At 49.3% G+C, this 18,978-nt stretch overlaps 1 protein-coding gene across 1 annotated transcript; it reads left to right on the top strand.

The window, feature by feature from the left end:
• Positions 1-46: 46 nt before the first annotated feature.
• Positions 47-17,158, top strand: KATNB1 (katanin regulatory subunit B1). Its single transcript, XM_026034383.1, has 19 exons — positions 47-128; positions 2,910-3,040; positions 5,134-5,251; positions 7,137-7,237; positions 7,700-7,741; positions 8,363-8,446; positions 8,778-8,893; positions 9,662-9,733; positions 9,972-10,122; positions 10,555-10,742; positions 10,864-10,997; positions 11,709-11,759; positions 11,904-11,980; positions 12,589-12,708; positions 13,655-13,804; positions 14,072-14,148; positions 14,866-14,940; positions 15,243-15,359; positions 16,145-17,158. Exons 1-19 carry the CDS (start codon positions 89-91, stop codon positions 16,275-16,277), a joined length of 1,977 nt encoding a protein of 658 aa, XP_025890168.1. The 5' UTR covers positions 47-88; the 3' UTR covers positions 16,278-17,158.
• Positions 17,159-18,978: the final 1,820 nt, after the last annotated feature.

Raw genomic sequence — 18,978 nt, 5'->3', positions numbered from 1 at the left:
GCGGGGCGAGGCCGCCCGGCCTGCATGCGACTGAGCGGCCCCGCCGCGCCCCGCGCTCCGGCTGAGCTCCGCGGCGGCGCTCGCAGACATGGCCGTGTCCGTCGCCACCAAGACGGCGTGGAAGCTGCGTGAGTGCCGGCGCGCCGCGCGCCCCGGGTCTCAGAAAATGTAAAATGAAATGTAAAATGTAAAATTGCAAGAAAACCATTCAGGAATGCTATCTGGAAAAAAAAAAAAAGTCAATTTTATCCCCTGGGGCCCTTCCCGGGTCTCAGAAATGCCCCCTGAAAAGGCCTGGACCAGCAGCAGGGAAGCGCCGCGCCTCATTCTTGCTGCTGGGTCTGTGTCCCTTTTCCTGTTGCTTTTTGCAGCGCTGCTCTGAGTTTCYAGTGAGCAAAACCCATGTCACTGTAACGTCGTGTAAGAACAACTGAGGAATATAAGAATATAATATATTCTGTGTTCTGCTGTGTTCAGTATGTTGTTGTATAAGAACAACCAAGGAGGTGGCTGGAACCCGCGCTGAGCCCGTGGGGCCGCGCAGTTCCCAGGCGCCGCGTTGGTTCCCGGGAATCGTGAGCGCCCTTCGCTGCTCGGCGTTACCGAAGGGCACCAGGCTCTTTGCTGCAGGCGGGACGACGAGGTCACTGCACGATCAGGGCTTTGGCCCTCCTCTTGAAACTCTTTGTAAGAGACAGCAAGAATCTGCTGCCTTTTCTTCCACTTTTTTCCCTTGGAAAGAGCAGTGAGTGGTTGCTAATTTTCCATTTCCCTTTGTCTCTCTGAGAACTGCCTGGTAATTCAATAGTAGCTGCGAAGGACTTGTTAGAAGCAAAGGGAAGTACTTGGTTGTTTGGAAACTGTGCCTTTTAGGCCAGTGACCTTAAGCCTTGTGGAAAGGCTTATTGATGGGCAGTATATTAGTGGGGCTGTCTATTGGCTGGTCACATACAGTAGCTCTACAGTAACTAGTCCTGTATGGTAGTGACCCTTGCGGTGTAGCTCAGATTGAGCATTTCTTGTGTTTGGAGCAGAGAGCCAGTTTGCGATGTTACCTTCCCATTCCTGAGACTCCCACCTTTCAAGGATCCTTGGAATTGGGTTGGTCTCAAATCTCAGTTCTGTTTAAATGGCCAGAACCCCTTCATCTTTGGCTTTTTGGGCCCTCCTGTTTTACTGTCCTCTTCAAAGAAAGCAGTGTTTGGCGCGTAGGGAAACGCTGGTGACGCTAGGTAGACACTAGGTCTTGGTGACGCTAGGTAGGAGTTTGCTGTCCCGAGCTCGTGGGGGATAGCTGGTGAGGATGCTTCATGAAGCAAGGTGTGTGGGATTAGGTGAATTAACACTTCAGCAGGGAATAGGGGGTGTTGCCTGGCCAAGGCTGGTGTGCAGTTATAATCTGGTTTTTGTAAACACAGGGATTATTGCTTTAGCAATGACTCTTAAACCCCTAACGTATTATTAAGGACAAAATCCAGAGGAGCAAAAAGTGGCGCTGCTGACACGCTCACTTTAACATCAATGCTCAGCACAGATTCTTTCAATTTTAAATAACCATTCCATTAGCACTAATTGCATTGTTTATTACCTTCAGTTTCATCTATACATGCATATTTTGCTTTAGCAGTGTCATAGATACTGCTCTTCTGGCACGGAGGAGGTTTGTTTTCCGATTTGCCCATTGCATTTAATTTACAGTCCTGCTGCCTTTGTAATTTGGAAGGTGTGGGTCCAGCTGAAGTGAAAGTTGCGCAGTCTTGCTTTCAAAAAAGCATCCTTGGGAACCTCAGAACAAAATGCCTGTAATTATTACTGTTGCCCTCCCAATGTCCCTTTGGATTAGTGTCTTGCACTTAGTCATCAAAAGCTTTGGTGCTTCCCACCAAAGCAATCTGAACAAAAGCTGCATTGGTTACTACCTAGCTTTTCTCATGCAAACATGTTTCATAAATACTATGCCTGCAAATCTGGTGAACTCTCGAAGAGGAGAGCTGTAAGAGGAAGAAATTGGTAAGGGCATCTGATAGGAAGTGCCTGCCARAAATTCAGGTGGATGTTAAAACCCCTTATGAAAGCAGATAGCTTTGCAAAGGTGCTCTTGTTGGGCTTCTCCTTAACCCCAAGTTTGTTTCTTTATTGTAAGGCTTCGCTCGAGTCCTGTCAGGTTGAAGCCCTCACGGTATCAGCTCTTCCCCTCAGCCTCCATCTTTTTAACAGTCTTTTAATATCAGTCRCATTTGTTCTTTTCTGCCCTTTGAAAATACCTGATCTCTGTGGGAACTGTTAAATTTCACCTGCCTGGGTGGTGAGGGTGTAGCAAAGCCACTGCCAGAGCTCGGAGCAGGGAGCTCCACCTATCCCCGCTGCTGAGGCTGACTTTTTTTCCTCTGCAAGCAGCAAACTTTACTGCTGTCCATTGCCAGTTGCTCTTGGGTTGCACGGTCTTCTGGTGCTCACCAGAACAGGATCGGAGAGCCGCCTTCTAGGTCCTTGTGCTGCTTCGAGTCGTGCTGACCGCGGAAGCAGCTCGGCACGCTGAAACCCACGCGGGCGGCAAAAGTGAAGCAGCTTCTCTGAGCAGGTGTCTGCATGTGAGCAAATCTTCCCCAGCAGCGTTCGGAGCTGCTGCCAGTGGGGAGATGCTGTTGTGAGCAACACGTGCACTGCAGCTCTGGAGACTGGGCAGCAAGTCTTGAAGCGCAGCAGAGCCGAGGAGGACTGTTGCAAACAAGACAGTGCTATTGACTTGTCTGAACTCTGCATTGCTGCAGCTTGTCCAGTGGGGCTGGAGGGTTTTCCTGTTGAGAGAAAGTTTTTGTTTGTTTGTTTCATCTTCTTGGAAAGATGGGATCGAAAATGTTATTTCAATTTGTGTTTGTTCACTTTGGTTTTTATTTTAACTCTTGCAGAAGAGATCACGGCTCACAGCAGCAACGTGTCCTCACTCGTCCTGGGGAAGAGCTCAGGCCGGCTGCTGGCAACTGGCGGAGATGACTGTCGGGTCAACATCTGGTCGGTTAACAAGCCCAACTGCATCATGGTAAGCACGGCACAGTTTGCAGCTTTGAGGAGACGGGAATATTAATTCGGAGATGTAGAGAGTGGGAAAGGAGGGGAAAAGATACATAGCRTGATGGTTGAACAGAGTTTGTCAAYGCAAAGCGTGATCTGATTCTAGCTGGAGAAGGGGACAGTTTCAAGTGACCGGTGAGCAGCTCTGCTCCAGACACAGTGCAGGAGGCTTGTTGCATCGTTAAGGCCAGTGCTGGCTCTGATGGTGAATATTGAGCCTTCCTTTACTGGGTTACAGATGATTAAAGGCCGAGTTTTGCACCAGGTCAGCTGCTTTTATAGYGCAAGCTCTGGAGACTAGTTCTGTGCCCTGGGGTTTGCCCTYGTGGAAGGAAGCTGCCCAAGCAGGATACGTTCCCACTCGCCCCATGCTCGCTTTCCGACAGCCTGTGTTTGTCAGAATAGTTGGGGCTGACCTGTCTGTGGGCTGGGGAAGTGAAATACTGGATGAGGCATGTTAGAAAGTGTAGGGTTACCACAGCAGGCACAGCTAATGTGCTTTTTAACACACGTTTGTGTGTGTTTAACAGTTGCTTATCCTGCATCCTCCACTTTTTCTTGGATGTTGTGGAAAAGCATCCTCTGCAAGTGTCCCTTAGCGTTTGTTTTGTAAACAGTATAATTAACATTGYATTATGAGAAGTGTTTCTCTCGCCAGTGTGAACCTTGCAAGGAAACAGGAGGGCAGCTAGGGTCAAAAAAAGCTAGAAGAGAGTTTTTACCTTGTTTTATTTTATCATTTGTTGTTGTYGTTTGTTTTTACTGAGATCAAGATAAAGAGGTTGAAATAGATGCAAAAGGGGCTGCTAGCCCTCTGTAATGCTGCATTTATTTACAGTTTAAGCTATGTTTTCCAGGCCATTTCCAATGACTTTACAGTTGTTTGAAGCCACAGTAATTCATCCTACGTAAAAGAGGAAAGACCAAATCTCTCCTTATCCCTTTTGTGAGAGCAGAAAACCATAGCTCTCCTGTGCTTTCTGGGAGCCACAAGGGCCAGGAACTTACATTTCTGCAGGTCAAGGATTGACTGGAACTGCTGAGATCTTGTGTTRTTGTTACAATATCAAAAGAATCTGGGGGTTTGTGTTGTGTTTTGATTTTCACTGTTGTTCTCTGAAGCTCATCTTTTGTATTTACACTGCTAGGATTCCAGATAATTGTGTGGGGAAAGAGGGAGAAGAACTTTTCAAGGAACTTCTAGTTTCAGCTGAACTTTATTTCTTCCCAAGTGGTAACAGKCATAACCTGAGAGCGTTGGAGTTGCTGATGAAATCCATTAGGGCAAGTGGCTTTGAGCTGGTGTTCCCAGCCTCTTTACATGTGTGGGAGGCACGGAGCTGGGTCAACAGTTTAAAAGACCTGTTTGAGGATCAAGACTAGACTATAATACTGCTTAATTGACAACTAAAAGGTCCACAATAGCAGTATGTTTGTTGATTAGCTTTCTAGAGCTAGTTCTAATGATCCCGTGTTTTAATTAAAATCGGGGCCTTTCAAAATACATAATTTGTAAGCTTTTTAGATGCTCATGGATGAAAGGAACTGCAAACTCTTATTACTCTCATTGCCTCGAGTTAATACTTCAGTAATGGCTCGATGCTGCGACGCCCAGCCCTGGCAGCAACATAGRGCTTCTTGCTTGGGTGCAGGTTTCAGAGTAGCTTTGGTTTTGCTCTTGCTTCGGTTTCTGTAACCGGTTCATGACATTTAGGTGACCCATTTAGAACAAACATGGTGTCATCGTGCTTGCGCCGCCTGATTTTTAGAATGTAAGCATGTGTCAACCTTGTGTGGGCGTCCACACCTAMGGCTGAACTGCCCGTGTCTCTCTGTCGATGCATCCTTCAAAACTCAGCCCGTGTCCCAGGAGACACTGAGGCTTGGGTGATGTGTGCATGCACCTGCTAGGGAGGGAAGGGCAAGCAGCAGAGCCTGATGCTCCCAAATTATGGGGAAATTACSTTCCCAAATCACTACTTATTAGTCAAGTGTAAACGATGCGACTGTGGCCATCGGCTTTGCACGAGACCCTGTCATTTGGTGACTCTTTTCTTGCAGAGCTTGACAGGCCATACTACCCCCATCGAGAGCCTGCAGATCAACACCAACGAGGAGCTCATAGTCGCAGGCTCCCAGTCGGGCTCTATTCGAGTTTGGGATCTGGAAGCTGCCAAAAGTATGTTCCCGTGTGGTTGGGCCTCTCTTTATGTGTGATGGGTTTGGAATATGTTTGTGCTGAGTATTGTACTGACCTGAATGGTTCCCAGCTAAGAAGGAGCAGCCTGTCACTGCTTTCATCTTAATTTCCATGTGCATGCACTTTTGAGCAGAAATACCTATGTGTGTTCTGGAGAGCGACCTAAGGAACTAGTTCCTAGGATTTTGACCGGACAGCGCTGAACTGTGTATTGCAGATKATTTTACACACATCTGTAAGGTAACTGGGCACAACGAAGTTGTATTTGGAGTCTCAGCTTAGAAAAATTGGGCCTTGCTTAAAAGGACAGCGCAAGTTGGAAGTCACACAGAGTGGTTGAGGTTGGAAGGGGCCTTACAGACCATCTAGTCCAACCCCCCTCCCCCAGCAGGGACACCCGGAGCTCATGGCATGGGGCGGCATCCCGGCTACCAGGGCATGGAAGACCTCCAGAGAAGGAGACTCCACAGGCTCCCTGGGCAGCCTGTGCCAGGGCTCTGGCACCCTCACTATAAAAACGTTCTTCCTCATACGGAGGAATAGTTTTTTAGATTCCAGTTTAATTTTCTTTTTTTTCCTTGAGTGATTTTTCTTCTGTTTAGTCACAGAAATAAGACAAGGACCTAACTTATAATACAACATAAAAGCTAGCAACTCGATGGACCCTGATCCTTTGAAGGAAAACTGTTGAATCCTATTTTGTTTATTGCATTTTTTTCCTCAAATCCTAAAGCAATTTTGAAAAAAGGATCACARATTTCCTGAGTGCACTCCAGCAGAAACACTGTAAAATGAATGAACGTTTCTTGTAGTTTGCTACTCAAATTCTGACTTGCTCATCGTGAGAACATGCAACAAAAGCAGACTCGCTTTGGCTGAGCTGAGAAAGCAAAAAGCACGTGGCATACATAATAATAATAATAATAATAATAATAAAAAAGAAGCCCTTTTGTCATTCAAGCATCTGGAGTCAGTTTGATTATAAAATAGGTTGGCACAACCAATGGGGAGGAGCAGATCTGGATGAACTTAGTACTAGACCTATGAGCCAGCTCCTGGCCTGGCTCGAGAGCTAATTCCTGCCATGAGAATAAAGAGAGTGTCCCACATGACTGATGATGGAGAGAAACTGCTTCTCATTATGTGAGCAATTTTTCTTCCTCGAAGTCAAGCTCTGTGTTCATCTCTGCTTTCAGAGATACTAGGTACCAGTTCTACTGGTCCATGCTGGATTCCAGCCCTGCCGAGGGTGTTGCTTGGTTGGTGACATGAAGTGCTGGGGTCATTTTCTTTGTCTGCCCCTTCCTGAGCTTCCCTGCTCTGCACATTCTTTGGGACACTTCTTGCGAGGAGCACTTGGAGGAATCCTGGAACACAAGTGGTGCTGTGTGCGGCCGCGCTGCGGCAGAGACCGGTCTCGTCACTGAAAGATGAACAATGCAGATAGTCAAGTGTCCCTTTCACTTCTTTACCCCAAAGTGCTCTCCCCCACCCCAAGATGTGCCCTCTTTGCCACAGGATACGCTGCCTGACAGCTGCTTCAAAGTGTGATGTTTTGGTTTTATTTTCACGTTGCAGACCGTTGAGTTTTATTGACAGATTCCAACCTAAGGGCAGGAATTCCATTAGGATCGCCAGGCTCGCTATTGCTATTGCTTTGCTTTGCAAGGGTGAACTCGGGAACCTTTCCATGGGTTAATGTACACAGGTGAATMGACTGGATCTAGCATGTCTAAACGTACATTGTATTGGCATGTGTTTAATGGTGAAGATGGGATGGCCAAGCTGCGTTCTGTGGGGGGAAACCACCTGCTCAATATTTGCTCCTTGTTCTTTCTCTCCGTCTCGCTCCTCCTTTTCCCAGTTCTTCGGACRTTGCTGGGTCACAAGGCAAATATCTGCAGCCTCGATTTCCATCCTTTTGGAAGCTTTGTGGCATCTGGTTCTCTGGACACAAACATTAAGGTAAAGCCCAGTTTCTCCTAGAGACGCTTCTTTCCTCGCAGTGTCTTTGCTGTGAAGAGGGACAGGATGTGTTTGTGCCAAGCTGTTGGCAGTTGTTGGCAGTATTTGCATGCGTGTGGGCAGGTGTATTTATGGACACTTGTGAAATCTGTTTGTGTGTTTTTACAAGTGTAACGCAACAAATGTGATTCATCTGCTGGGGAACGCGGCTCGTTCCACAAGGCGCTTTGAGCTTGGTGCCAGATGAGACCTGACGTGAGCGGGTGTCAATGTGCTGATTTCTGTGGATTGTGTCTGCTTTCCTCAGGCTGGTGTTTGACTCTAGGAACTGAGCCTCTGTAGTAGGAACTTACAAAAATGGTTCTCACTGAGAATGTTGGGTCAGGAGAAGGCTCAAGAGCAGGCATGGCTTTAACAGCCCCCGTTCTGAGCTTATGGTCTGTTTGCTTTTCTTCCCTATAGCTCTGGGATGTAAGAAGAAAAGGCTGCGTCTTCAGATACAAGGTAAAATCCTTGATTGGTTTGGAGAAGCACGGGAAAAGATTCCTACCTAGGGTTGTGTGCAAGCCTTTAGTGCTTATTTGATTAACCTCCTACTTTCCTGGTATAAAAATAACATCTGCAGGACTCCTGAAGTGGTGTGATAAACCTCTGTGTGCTTCTCTGAACTCTGTGGGGACAGGAAGCAGTTATTCTGCGAGTCGCTATAGGCTGATAGGCTTCGTTGGGGGGTGGAGAGCAGCCGTGAGTGTTTCGTTAAGCTGTGACTGGTAATACAGTACAGGGCTCCTCAGCACCCAGGTATTTCTATTCTTGCAGCCGTTTTCTATGCAAAGAACTCGCTGCGTATTGATTTCACTTTAGAAACCAACTCAATGGCACAGCAGTCTTAGCCACATTTCTATTTAGAGTTGTTATCCTAATGAAAAAAAAAAAAAAAAAGAAGTCCTGATGGCTTTATGCCCGTTTCATAGGGATAGCTTTGGAGAGCAGTTTTTAAGGGCTCTGTTCTGTGAGCTATGAGGTCTGTGATACAGATAGTTGATTTTATTGTATAAAATAGCTAAAGACCAGAATACCCTTTAAAGGAAGRTAACGCAGTGCTGCTTCTGTTCCTCATTTCAGGGTCACACCCAAGCCGTTAGGTGTCTCCGGTTTAGTCCTGATGGGAAATGGTTAGCCTCTGCTGCTGATGATCACACTGTAAAGGTAACTTACCCGTCAGCGGGTACCACGACACGCTCCTGGTCTGCTCGTGGTGCATTGGGCAGCGGGGAGCATCTCTCTCACAGCTCCCTTTGATTCATGAGGCAGCAGTGTGAGCCCTGGGGCTTTGCAGGGGGTGTCGGTTTAGGGGGATCTTGTCTGGTGACATCCAGACATGAGYTGCATCCAGTGAAGGGCCCTTATCCAGCTGATGTCTGGGCACTAGGCACACACAAATTTCAGGAGGATTAGCTTGCCRGTAGAGGAAACTCCAAGTGGAAGTCTCTAACATTAAATCTTTTTCAAGAGTCTCTCTTTTCCTTCTTTCTTCCAGCTGTGGGATCTGGCTGCTGGGAAGATAATGTTTGAATTTACAGGACATACTGGCCCAGTAAATGTCGTTGAGTTCCATCCCAACGAATACCTTCTGGCTTCTGGCAGCTCTGACAGGTACCTGAGGGGAAGGAGAAAGCACACAGTTGTTGGGTATGTCACAAGTGGTTGAGGCTGGAAGGAACCTCTGGAGATCATCTAGYCCAGTCTCCCTGTTCAAGGAGACYACCTGGAGAACATTTCTCAGGCAGCTTTTGGGTGTCTCCAAGGATGGAGACTCTACAGCCTCTGTGGGTAATGTGTTCCAGGGCTCTGTCTCCCTCACAGTAAAGAATTTTTTCCTTGTGTTCAGACAGAGCTTTTTGTGCTTGCTGCCTCTYGTCCTATTGCTGGGCACCACTGAAAAGAGCCTGTCCCTATCCTGTCTATGCTCTCCCTTCAGATGCTGATAGACATTGATAAGATCCTCCTCAGCCTGCTCTTCTCCAGGCTGAGCTGTCCCAGTGCTCTCAGCCTCTCCTCATAAGAGAGATGCTCCAGTCCCTGCACCATCCAAGTAACTCTGCCCTGGGTTTGCTCCATGTCTGTCTTGTACTGGGGAGCCCAATATGTCAGTGCTCTCCTGATGCCATTCCTTTTGGGAACACAACATGTGGGCTGGAGTTTTGAGACAATCCTCCCAGTGTGAGTGGTTGCAAATATATCCCATCTGTGATGTTCAGAGTAAACATTTGTGGCTGGATCCTCAGATCTTAGCTAGACGAGCTTTCACTCTAAGTTCATCATACTTGCATGGCAGGGAAAGTCATTCTAACTATTAGTATGTTCTTTTAATGCTAAGCAGCAGATTCCACGAGCGATGATGTTTCTCCTGTTGTATTACAGGACTGTCCGATTCTGGGACTTGGAGAAGTTTCAAGTTGTGAGCTGCATTGAAGAGGAGGCCACACCAGTCAGGTATATTAAGTTCTTACCACAACTAGGTGGACYGAAGTGAGGATGAAGGGAGGATATTTCCCTGTGGAGAAGCTTGGGCTGCTGGAGAGGTGGCACAAGATCACTAGATCTGGAGACGGGGTGTTTAAAAGCCTGATTAGAGGTGTTCAGTAAAGTCAGGGGTACGGCCCTGGGGTCCTTGGGGAACTGAGCAAGTTTGGAAAGGTGCATCTAAATCTCCCTCCCCTGCCTCTCCCAGGTGTGTGCTCTTCAACCCCGATGGCAGCTGCTTGTATAGTGGCTTCCAGGATTCCCTGCGTGTGTACGGCTGGGAGCCAGAACGCTGTTTTGATGTGGTCTTGGTGAACTGGGGAAAAGTAGCTGACTTATCTATCTGCAACAACCAGCTGGTGAGCCACTGTTCCCGAGGAGGCGGGGAGGCTGCTGAAAAATGTAAGATACAATCCTGCTGCATGCTTGCAGGCCTCTGAACTTGAAGCCTTGTGACAAACTAAGTGACCAGGGCTAGGAGTGTGGCCAACAGTGGGGCAAAACCTGTTTGCTTTTACATTCAGCTGCCTTGTGCTCCGCTTCCTTTCTCTGTGACCTCTGAATGGAGGAAGTGGGGCTTGGTTGGACCGGTAATTAGAACCCACGCTCAGCAAAAGCTTCATCAAAATTCCTAGACTTTTATAAGACGGGAGCAGTTTCAAACTGAAAAAAAAACCAAGGTGCTGAGCAGAGAAATTCTCAAATGCTGCAGCTCAGGATCGCTGTCTTGTGTCTCGGACTCTGCTGCACCTCGCTGCTTGGTGGATAACCTGGGTCTTTTCCCTTTGCAGATAGGAGTTTCCTTTGCACAAAGCACCGTCTCCTCTTTCGTTGTGGATCTCAACAGAGTCACAAAGTCAGGTTCCATTCTTCATGGGCTCATCAGAGATGACAAGCCTCTTGTTCAGCCTACGCCTGCAGGGTCCTCGCTTCGTCGCATCTATGACAGGCCATCAACTAGCTGCAGCAAGCCACAGAGGTAAGGGAGTCTACTGGTTGGCCCTAATCCCAAGGTTTTTAGGGAGTCTACAAGGAGCTTAGTGCTCTTGCTCTGACGGGGTCCAYGTGCCTCGTCCTGCCAACATCCCTTTTCTTCGCAGCAGGGTGAAACACAACTCGGAGAGCGAGAGACGCAGTCCCAGCAGTGAAGATGACCGGGACGAGAAGGAATCAAAGGCTGAAATCCAGAACCCGGAGGACTACAAAGAGATCTTCCAGCCCAAGAACTCCATCTGTTAGTACTGCAGATTGTTGTGGTTTTGAATGGTGATTAGATCAGAGCTGCAGGCACTAAACCGGCATAGAAGTGAACTTTGGCTGCTGTTAAAAAACCTTTATTTACTAGTTTGTGCTCTGAAGCGTAGTTCGTGTTGCTGAGCTGCTGCAAGGCTGCACCTTAACTCGCGTGTCTAGCTGAAGTCTGGCCCGTGTGTGTAAATAGTTTCCTGTCCTGATTCGAAAGGACCATTGTGTTACAGGATCTCTTTATTTGCTTAGGATTCTGTTATGTACAAAATCAGGCATTTCCAGCARCTGCCCACCCACCCACCCCCATTAAAGAAGAAAATTCGTAATGTTTTGTTAAAGCAGCTCTTATCGTTTAGGAGGCACAACACAATACACTTATTGACTTACATGTGTTAGAATTTAGTCAATGTGAACTAAACTTGATCTGAACTAAATTTAATCTTTTCTTGCACTTTGTTGCCTTCAGCAATGACACACGTGGGTTAATTTTATCCTTCCCAGTCACCATGGCTAAAAACCTTCAGCCAAACAATAACGCTGAGTTCCGGAGGAGATACAGCAACAAGGGTTATCACCAACTGCCTAATCTGTGGAACTAGCATTGCTGGAGATCTTCCAGCTCCAAGGCTGACCTATAGCTAATCTATAGCCTTGGATGCTTCATCAGTTTTGTTCTTTTTGCCCTCTTTTTCCGTAGCTCGAACTCCTCCACGAAACAATGAGCCCTTCCCAGCGCCTCCTGAGGATGGTGAGTAGAAAAATGACCTCTTGGTGTTAAGAGTCCTTAGCAAATTTGTGGCTCTGCAGACATGAGGGCTTGCCGTCTAGCTATGCAGACCCTTTGCTGCGAGCATCTCTTGAAAGGGGAAATCACTTTCTCCTGTCTTGGCAGAGCCTGCAGCTGTAAAGGAAGCAGCGAAGCCCAGCCAAACTGCGGATGTCCAGACCCCATTGCCAAAGCAGGAACACGTACGTATGGAATTAGCTCTTAGGAACTGCTCATCCCATTGCCGTGAAACATATGTGAGTGCCTGAGACTTTACTGCTCCTTGTCAAACTGCTGCCTTTATTGAAGACCAGTGAAGGTGCAGCTCTGATCTGAGGCAGGCCGTGTGCCTCACCAGAGCAGGGGGCTCGAAGGCCAGGCCTCCAGCAGAAGTTGGTTCTACTGCTTGTGATCTTCTTGCATCATCTCAATAGGGTAYTCTGTGGAGACCTAAAGGGCAAATATCTAAAGATACTCAAGCTGAGACTACTTTATAGCCAAAATTGCAGTCAGTACGTGACGGGATAGGTTATATGTTGCGTATATATCTAACTCCATGCCCTAATTTCAGATAGCAGCAACAATGACAGCACTCAGCACTTGTGCTGGCACATCTCTGTGCTCTTCTGAAACCTTAATTAAGTCTCACTGAATACCTGAGGGATACTCCATTGCCTCTTAAGTCATACTGGCAAATTGGAGACTGCTCCTGCATGAGCAGGCTGCCTCGAGAGGGAACTGGGTCATGAAAGAGGGCCTCTGATTGGGGGCAGATTGTTGATGTTACAGCTTTTATGCCACTCTTCTGCAGTCTGACCCAATTCAGAGGCCACCAATTGCCGCCTCAACTCCTGTCACAAGAACGGAGCCATCGGTGATTCCTGCAGCAAGGAATGAGCCCATTGGCCTGAAGGCCTCCGACTTTCTACCCGTAAGTTTCTCTGTGCAAAAATGTCCAGGTGGGTTCTGTGTTGGGGAGCTTCAGAAATGGGGTCCTCGGACGTGTAGGAGAGTCTTTTCGGGTATTTTCTGTAGCCTTTGGTCCTTGTTGCTGAATGCAGCAGACAAAGAACATGCTATATCCTGCTCTCCCTCTGTTTGCTGGGTTCTGCCCCGCCAGCCTCCTCTCCAGCCTCTCAGCTGCCTTGACTCGCAGTTCCTGTTGATGAGTAGCTCAGCAGTGCTGGCCCAGGCGCTCGTGTTGGTCCCTCCTGACTGAGAACGTGTGATTAAAGTGGGGAACAAGGGCACTGATCCATTCCACATGCTAGACAGTGATTCACCTCAAAAAAAAMCCAGTGTCTTTACATGTATGCAATTATTTCACAAGAATCTTTGCCTCTTGCATCTCAGGTGCTATTTTGTCCCCATAAGGAGATGTATCTTGATCCAGTAAGGGAGAAGGACCAGAGCACCCTCATGATCCCAAACTTTAAAAGTGAACTGATGAAACAGAGCTTCCAGCATGGCCTTGGCAGGAATCATAAGTTTAACTTAGCATCTAATAAATTGCAGAAGGCTAATACTTTTTTTAATAGCATTTGTTGATTTCAGACAAACATTTTGCCTTGAATAATAGGACTTGCATGAAATGAAACTTAATTCTTCTGTGCTTTATTTCTTGTCTTACTTTTGGAGGTTTTCCCAAGACTTCCAACTTCTGTTTGTGATTAACCTAGTAGAAAGGGTGGAAGCAAGTAGATGACGTTGGAACAAATTGACCATTTCCAAATCAAAGTGTTTTTAAAACAGTCCACACAGAAGTTTCTATTTCCTGGCCAAAAACTGCTCTCACTTAGGCCATGCGAAAGCTCCCACCTCTTCTGCACTATCCTGCTGCTCTGTTCCTGCTTCTCCATCGGGCTCTGTATTTGCAGGCTGTGAAGAACCAAAGCCAGGCTGAGCTGGTGGATGAGGAGGCCATGTCCCAGATCAGGAAGGGCCACGAGACCATGTGCGTGGTGCTCACCAGTCGCCACAAGAACCTGGACACTGTGCGGGCTGTATGGAGCACTGGTGACATCAAGGTAAGGAGATGGAAGCACTTGAGGCAAAATGTGGGTTTTCACCACTTCTCTCCTYAGCGGTGCACCACAAAGTGCTGCCGTTTCCAAATTGCAGTTGAATGGCCCCGTAGAAAAGGGGAGAGAAGCTTTTCATGCAAGAATTGTCTTCTCTTCCCTAGTGAAATTTCCTCACTTCCTCTACGTTGTGTTTGGAAACCAGCACTTGCTAATTACACTTAGTCTAGCCAGTTCAAACTTTGCAGTAAATCTCTTCCCCTTCTCCCTCAGACCTCTGTAGACTCCGCTGTGGCCATCAATGATCTCTCTGTTGTTGTCGACCTCTTGAATATTGTCAACCAGAAAGCGTAAGTTTTGCAGAGCTGCTGGTTGGGATGGGTAAGAACCGTCTGCCTGGGTGTCATTGCTGCCCTGTACCTGCCTCTTGGCCAGTGTGCTGAGACAACATGAAATGCAAGTACTTGAAGGGTGAACATGGGGAGGAGAGGACCAAACTCTTCTCAGTGGTGGCCGGGGATAGGACAAGGAGCAGTGGGTTTAGGTTCAAACCCAGGCAGTTTCATCTCCCTGTGAGGAAGAACTTCTGCACTGTGAGGGTGCCAGAGCCCTGAACAGGCTGCCCAGGGAGGCTGTGGAGGCTCCCTCTCTGGAGATCTAAACCTGCCTGGATGGCACTGGAGCAGGGAGGTTGGACTAGATGATCTCTAGAGGTCCCTTCCCACCTGAACCATTCCGGGAATCTATGAAATGTGATTGCTTTTAGTCAGACTGAGGCCTGCAGTGCCAGTAAGGGCTGGATTCACACAGGGCCTCATCTGTAGGCAAATGACATCTCGTGAGGAGAATGAAAGTCTTAGAGCGGTGGGAAACGATTCTTTAAGGAGGCGTTAAAAAAAAAAAAAAAGACAGAACCTGCCACCTTCTATCACAAGGGGGAGTCAGTGATCTTGTCCTGTAAACTGATGTGCTGCTGCCTGGGAGGTTTTTGTGAGAGAGAGCTGTTTGTGTTGAATGTACCTTGTAAGGCCTGTGTCCAGCCTCAGAATGTCACCTTTTCTTTCCAGGTCTCTCTGGAAGTTGGATCTGTGCACCATAGTCCTGCCACAGATAGAAAAACTACTCCAAAGTAAATATGAAAGGTGAGGCCGCTAGAACACGAATTGGGTTAGGGGAATGAGAACTTCTGTGCTCTTTAACAGGACAGTCCCACTTAGMAGGGGCCTTTCCAAAAGACTCGGCTTGTCGGCCTTGACTTGAGTGAAGGCCACCTTGGTCCTTGCAGCTGGTTCCCTCTCCCGGTGACAGGTGTTGGAAGGGGATTGTTTAAGGGAATTATTCCCAGTGCCTGGATATCTATGAGGACTGTATGATGTTTACAGCCACGTGCTGGGAGCAAAGGAGTTAAATTTGAGGGGGACCTGATTCTCTGCTTGTGTTTCAGTTATGTGCAGACTGGCTGTACCTCTTTAAAGCTCATTCTGCAGCGATTCCTGCCGCTGATCACAGACATCCTTGCTGCTCCACCCTCCGTTGGGGTGGACATCACCAGAGAGGAAAGGTGAGACACGTCTTCACCCCCGCTCCCTCCCTCCCAACCAGCCTTTCCCTTGGGTGAGCTTTGCTCCTTCGCATGGAGGTTCTGGTGCCGGGCTGGGCTGCCTTCCCTTTTGTTTCCAAACACTRCACGTCTCCCCTCTGAGCTCCACGGGAAGCATCAAGGGCTGCTTTTCCCCCTGCCTCCACATTCTGGGTCATACCTAGCCAGAGTGAGTGTAAGGAATAAAAGCAGCCTGGGGCTGCAGCCCTTGCCTCCCAATGCACGTGGGATGTCAGCCAGGTCCTGGATTGCCAGCTCGCTCTCTCACAGCAGAGTAGCTCTGCCCTGGGAATGGACTCTAGAAAAAGCACCTCCTTCCTCCCCAGGCTTTCCTGCCAGAGGGAAAACTAGGAGAGTCTGTGGCCGTTGTCGTTCTCTCGCATCATCAGCATGTGGATTGAGGACATGTTTTYTTTCTGCACAGCCACTCTCAAATTCCAGTTTATTCCAGGCTAGGCTTGGGTTTCCTCTCCTGGCTGAGTTGGATCTCAGGCCCTCCACAGAATCCTTAAGGTTGGAGRGGACCTTTAGACATCATATAGTCCAGCCCCCTGCACACACAGGGTCACTTAGAGCACGTGGCACTGGGTTGTGTCCAAGAGGGTTATGAAGATCTCCAAGAAGGAGACTCCACAGCCAAGAGGAGACTCTTGGCAACCTGTTCCAGGTTGTTTCCAGTTTGTTCCAGCAAACATCTCCACAGAGCAGCTGAGGTTTCCTGCTGTGTGTGCTCTCTGTCTTTGCAGGCTCCATAAATGCAAGCTGTGCTACAAGCAGCTCAAAAACATCAGCAACATTGTCAAGAACAAGTCCGGGCTCAGCGGCCGCCATGGTAGTGCCTTCCGGGAACTGCATCTGCTCATGGCTGTCTTGGAGTGACCGGTCGCCTCACGTGCAAACACACAGGTGGCCAAATTCCCCTCTGCTCTTGGTCCAGCTGGATTTCACCTGTCTTGCTGTGTATCCATCTTTTTGTCTGGCATGGTAGGGATCTGGAACCTGGCTGACCATCTGGCCACCTGCACAATCCCAGTGCCTTATGGGCTGGATTAAAGACCTGAGTGGAGAGGTCTCTGCTGTGTGAGGGGTCCTGACTGGCTGAGGGTGTTGAAAGTCCTTGTAGGGAAGCAGCTTCATTTCAGCTCTCCATCTCCTCATCAGTGCTTGCTCTGTCTCTGTGTGCTGGCCTTTCCATGACGGGAGGGCTCCGAACCTGCTCTCACCCTTCCTTCACCCACGTGTGCTGTTGGTTCTTGTTACTTGACCAGGTGGCCAGGGCCAGCTGGGCTTGTTCTTTTTTTCTTTCTTTTCTTTTTTTTCCCCTATTTTTTTCCTGAGGACTGCAGTTTCTGTCCCRCAAAAGCCAGCTCTTCTGCTCTTGGATGGAGTGCCCTCTTCCTACAGCATGGGCCTGACTTCATCTGCTGGCTTCTGGGACTAGCCCCTTTGGATTGCTTCAAAACCCTGAGCCAGGATACCAGGACACCTTGCCTGGTGCAGTCTCAAGGACCTGTTTGGAGAGGAGTTGTCTCATAGCTCCTCTGCTCGAAACCCTGGGCCACATAACTTATCTTCAGCCTGTCGTTGGGAACTGAGGTCTACCTGAGCCTGTTAAAATAGGCGACTTGAGCAGGACTTGCCGTGTGTGTTTGCCTTTGAGGGGACGGGTTTGGGAGGGTGGCGGGCAGAGGGACATGGACTAATGTCTTTCTCCATCCGCTGGACTCTCAGATTTCTTTTTCAATAAATGGCTGTCAGAACCTTTCTGTCCCTCTTTCTTCTTTCCTGTAGGGAAGAGGTTCCTGTTGGTGCTTCCTCTGCTCCTCCCAACCTGTCTCCCATTATACACTGGAGTCTGTTCTTTGGGAAACTGTAACTTATAATGAATTTTATTAAAAAGATTTGTAACTTTTTTTTTTTTTTAAATTGTGTTAAACGCTTGACTCTCTCTAACGGCTGTTTACCCTGGCAGGGCTCCTGGCTGGGAGCTTGCAGGGAAAATAGGGCTCTGTTTTCTGGATCTCTGGAAGGGGAACCTGCCCCGTTCTCACCTTGCCTGCTCAGAAGCWGTGCTCACTAAGTGGTTACACACGTCCCATCCTGGGCCTAGAGAGGCCAAACTACTCGTGGGAGAGGTTTYGCTCTGTTCCTTAGTTCCCAGCTTTAATAGCAGAGTCATCGTTTGTTGCTTATCCTCCCTGGTCTGACATGGATCTCTCCTCCCTATCTCCGATTTCTAGCATATCTCAGCATCATGGCACGTAGTTTAGGCTCAGCCTCGGGGKTTGTGCAGGGCTTCGTCGCTGCTTCTCTGTGCACTAAATAGCTGCTGGTGTTTGGGAACAGAAGCGAGCCTGTCTTGGGTATGTCTAGTGGGAAGACCGGGAAAGCTGAAGCCAAGCCCGTCCTTCCTCCAAACACAGCCGCGCTTGGGGGAGCAGAGAGCAGCGTGTGAGTGTTTTCTCCACCTGCCCCAGCCCTGTGTCTTCCCCACGCGACCTGTTCTCCTGCTCCTCTTGGGGMTGGTGCAGCCTGGCAGCGGGAGGGATGGGGGTGCCCCACGGGCTGGCTTGGGCTGTCCACACCTGAGCAGCGCCAGGAGCCGCGGGGTGTCCCGCTCGCCCCAGCCTCCGCTTCGCCCTCCCTCACGCGCTGACAGCCGCCGTGTTGGCGCTTACGTCCCAGCTTGTAYCCTGACGTGGGGCTTGTGGGGCCCCACGGGGCAGGGCCTGGGGCGGCGCTGCTGCCCGCACGGGCACTGCTTCACCCGGCCGCACGCCCTGACAGGGTTGGCAGAGTGACGGGGGACGCCGGGGCTGCTCGGGCGGCAGGGACCCCGGCGCCTGGCGCTCCGGGAACGGCTCGGCTCGGCTCGGCTCGGCTGGAGGTGCCGCTTGCTCGAGGGGATGGTGCCGGCTGCCTACTGCCCGGGGCTGCCTGGAGGCCTTCCCGGGGCTGGAGCCTGGCCGAGGGCGCGAAGGGCTCCCCAGGCCTCCTGCCTCCAGCTCGGAAGCTCCCACAGAACCTGGAAAACACAAGAGGGAGCGAGAAGCTGCAGGAACAAACACTGATGTGGTGGGGCAGGGGCAGAAGGCAGGCCAGGCTGGGCAGTAAATGGGAGTCAGGGCAGTCTCGCCTGGGAACTTGGCTGGCCTCGTGGGAGCAGATTTTGGAAGATGTTGGAGTCTAAATCCGTGCAGCCCTGGAAGAAAAAAGCAGTTCTCTTTTCTGCAGATGCTTGCGCTGCATCCCTGCTGCTCCTGGAGTGCCGGCGCTACTGCTGGGATTTGGTGCATTTGCTGTGTTTTTTCCTTAGTTCCTTTTCTCTCCCAGTAGTTCAGGACTCAGGGGCTCCGGATTGCACCGGGCCACCTAATGATGATTTGCGAGGCCGTTAAAAAAGAGGGACCTGGCGCACTGAATCTGCGAGCCCGAGCTAATGGGGATTTAGCAGTGCCAGGGATTAGGCAGGGCTTACAGAGCAAGTCTCAGGCTAATTAAGGGAGCCACATTGCTGCGATGCGGCCCCAGCGTCGCTGCCTGCCACGCTGCAGCAGTGACATTGGCCTCGTGGCCATCT

Source organism: Nothoprocta perdicaria, unplaced genomic scaffold (assembly GCF_003342845.1).
Source record: "Nothoprocta perdicaria isolate Ctin4 unplaced genomic scaffold, notPer1 scaffold_143, whole genome shotgun sequence".
Classification (NCBI taxonomy): domain Eukaryota; kingdom Metazoa; phylum Chordata; class Aves; order Tinamiformes; family Tinamidae; genus Nothoprocta; species Nothoprocta perdicaria.
The sequence above is the reverse complement of the archived record's forward strand: the minus strand, read 5'-3'. Positions and strand labels throughout refer to the sequence as shown.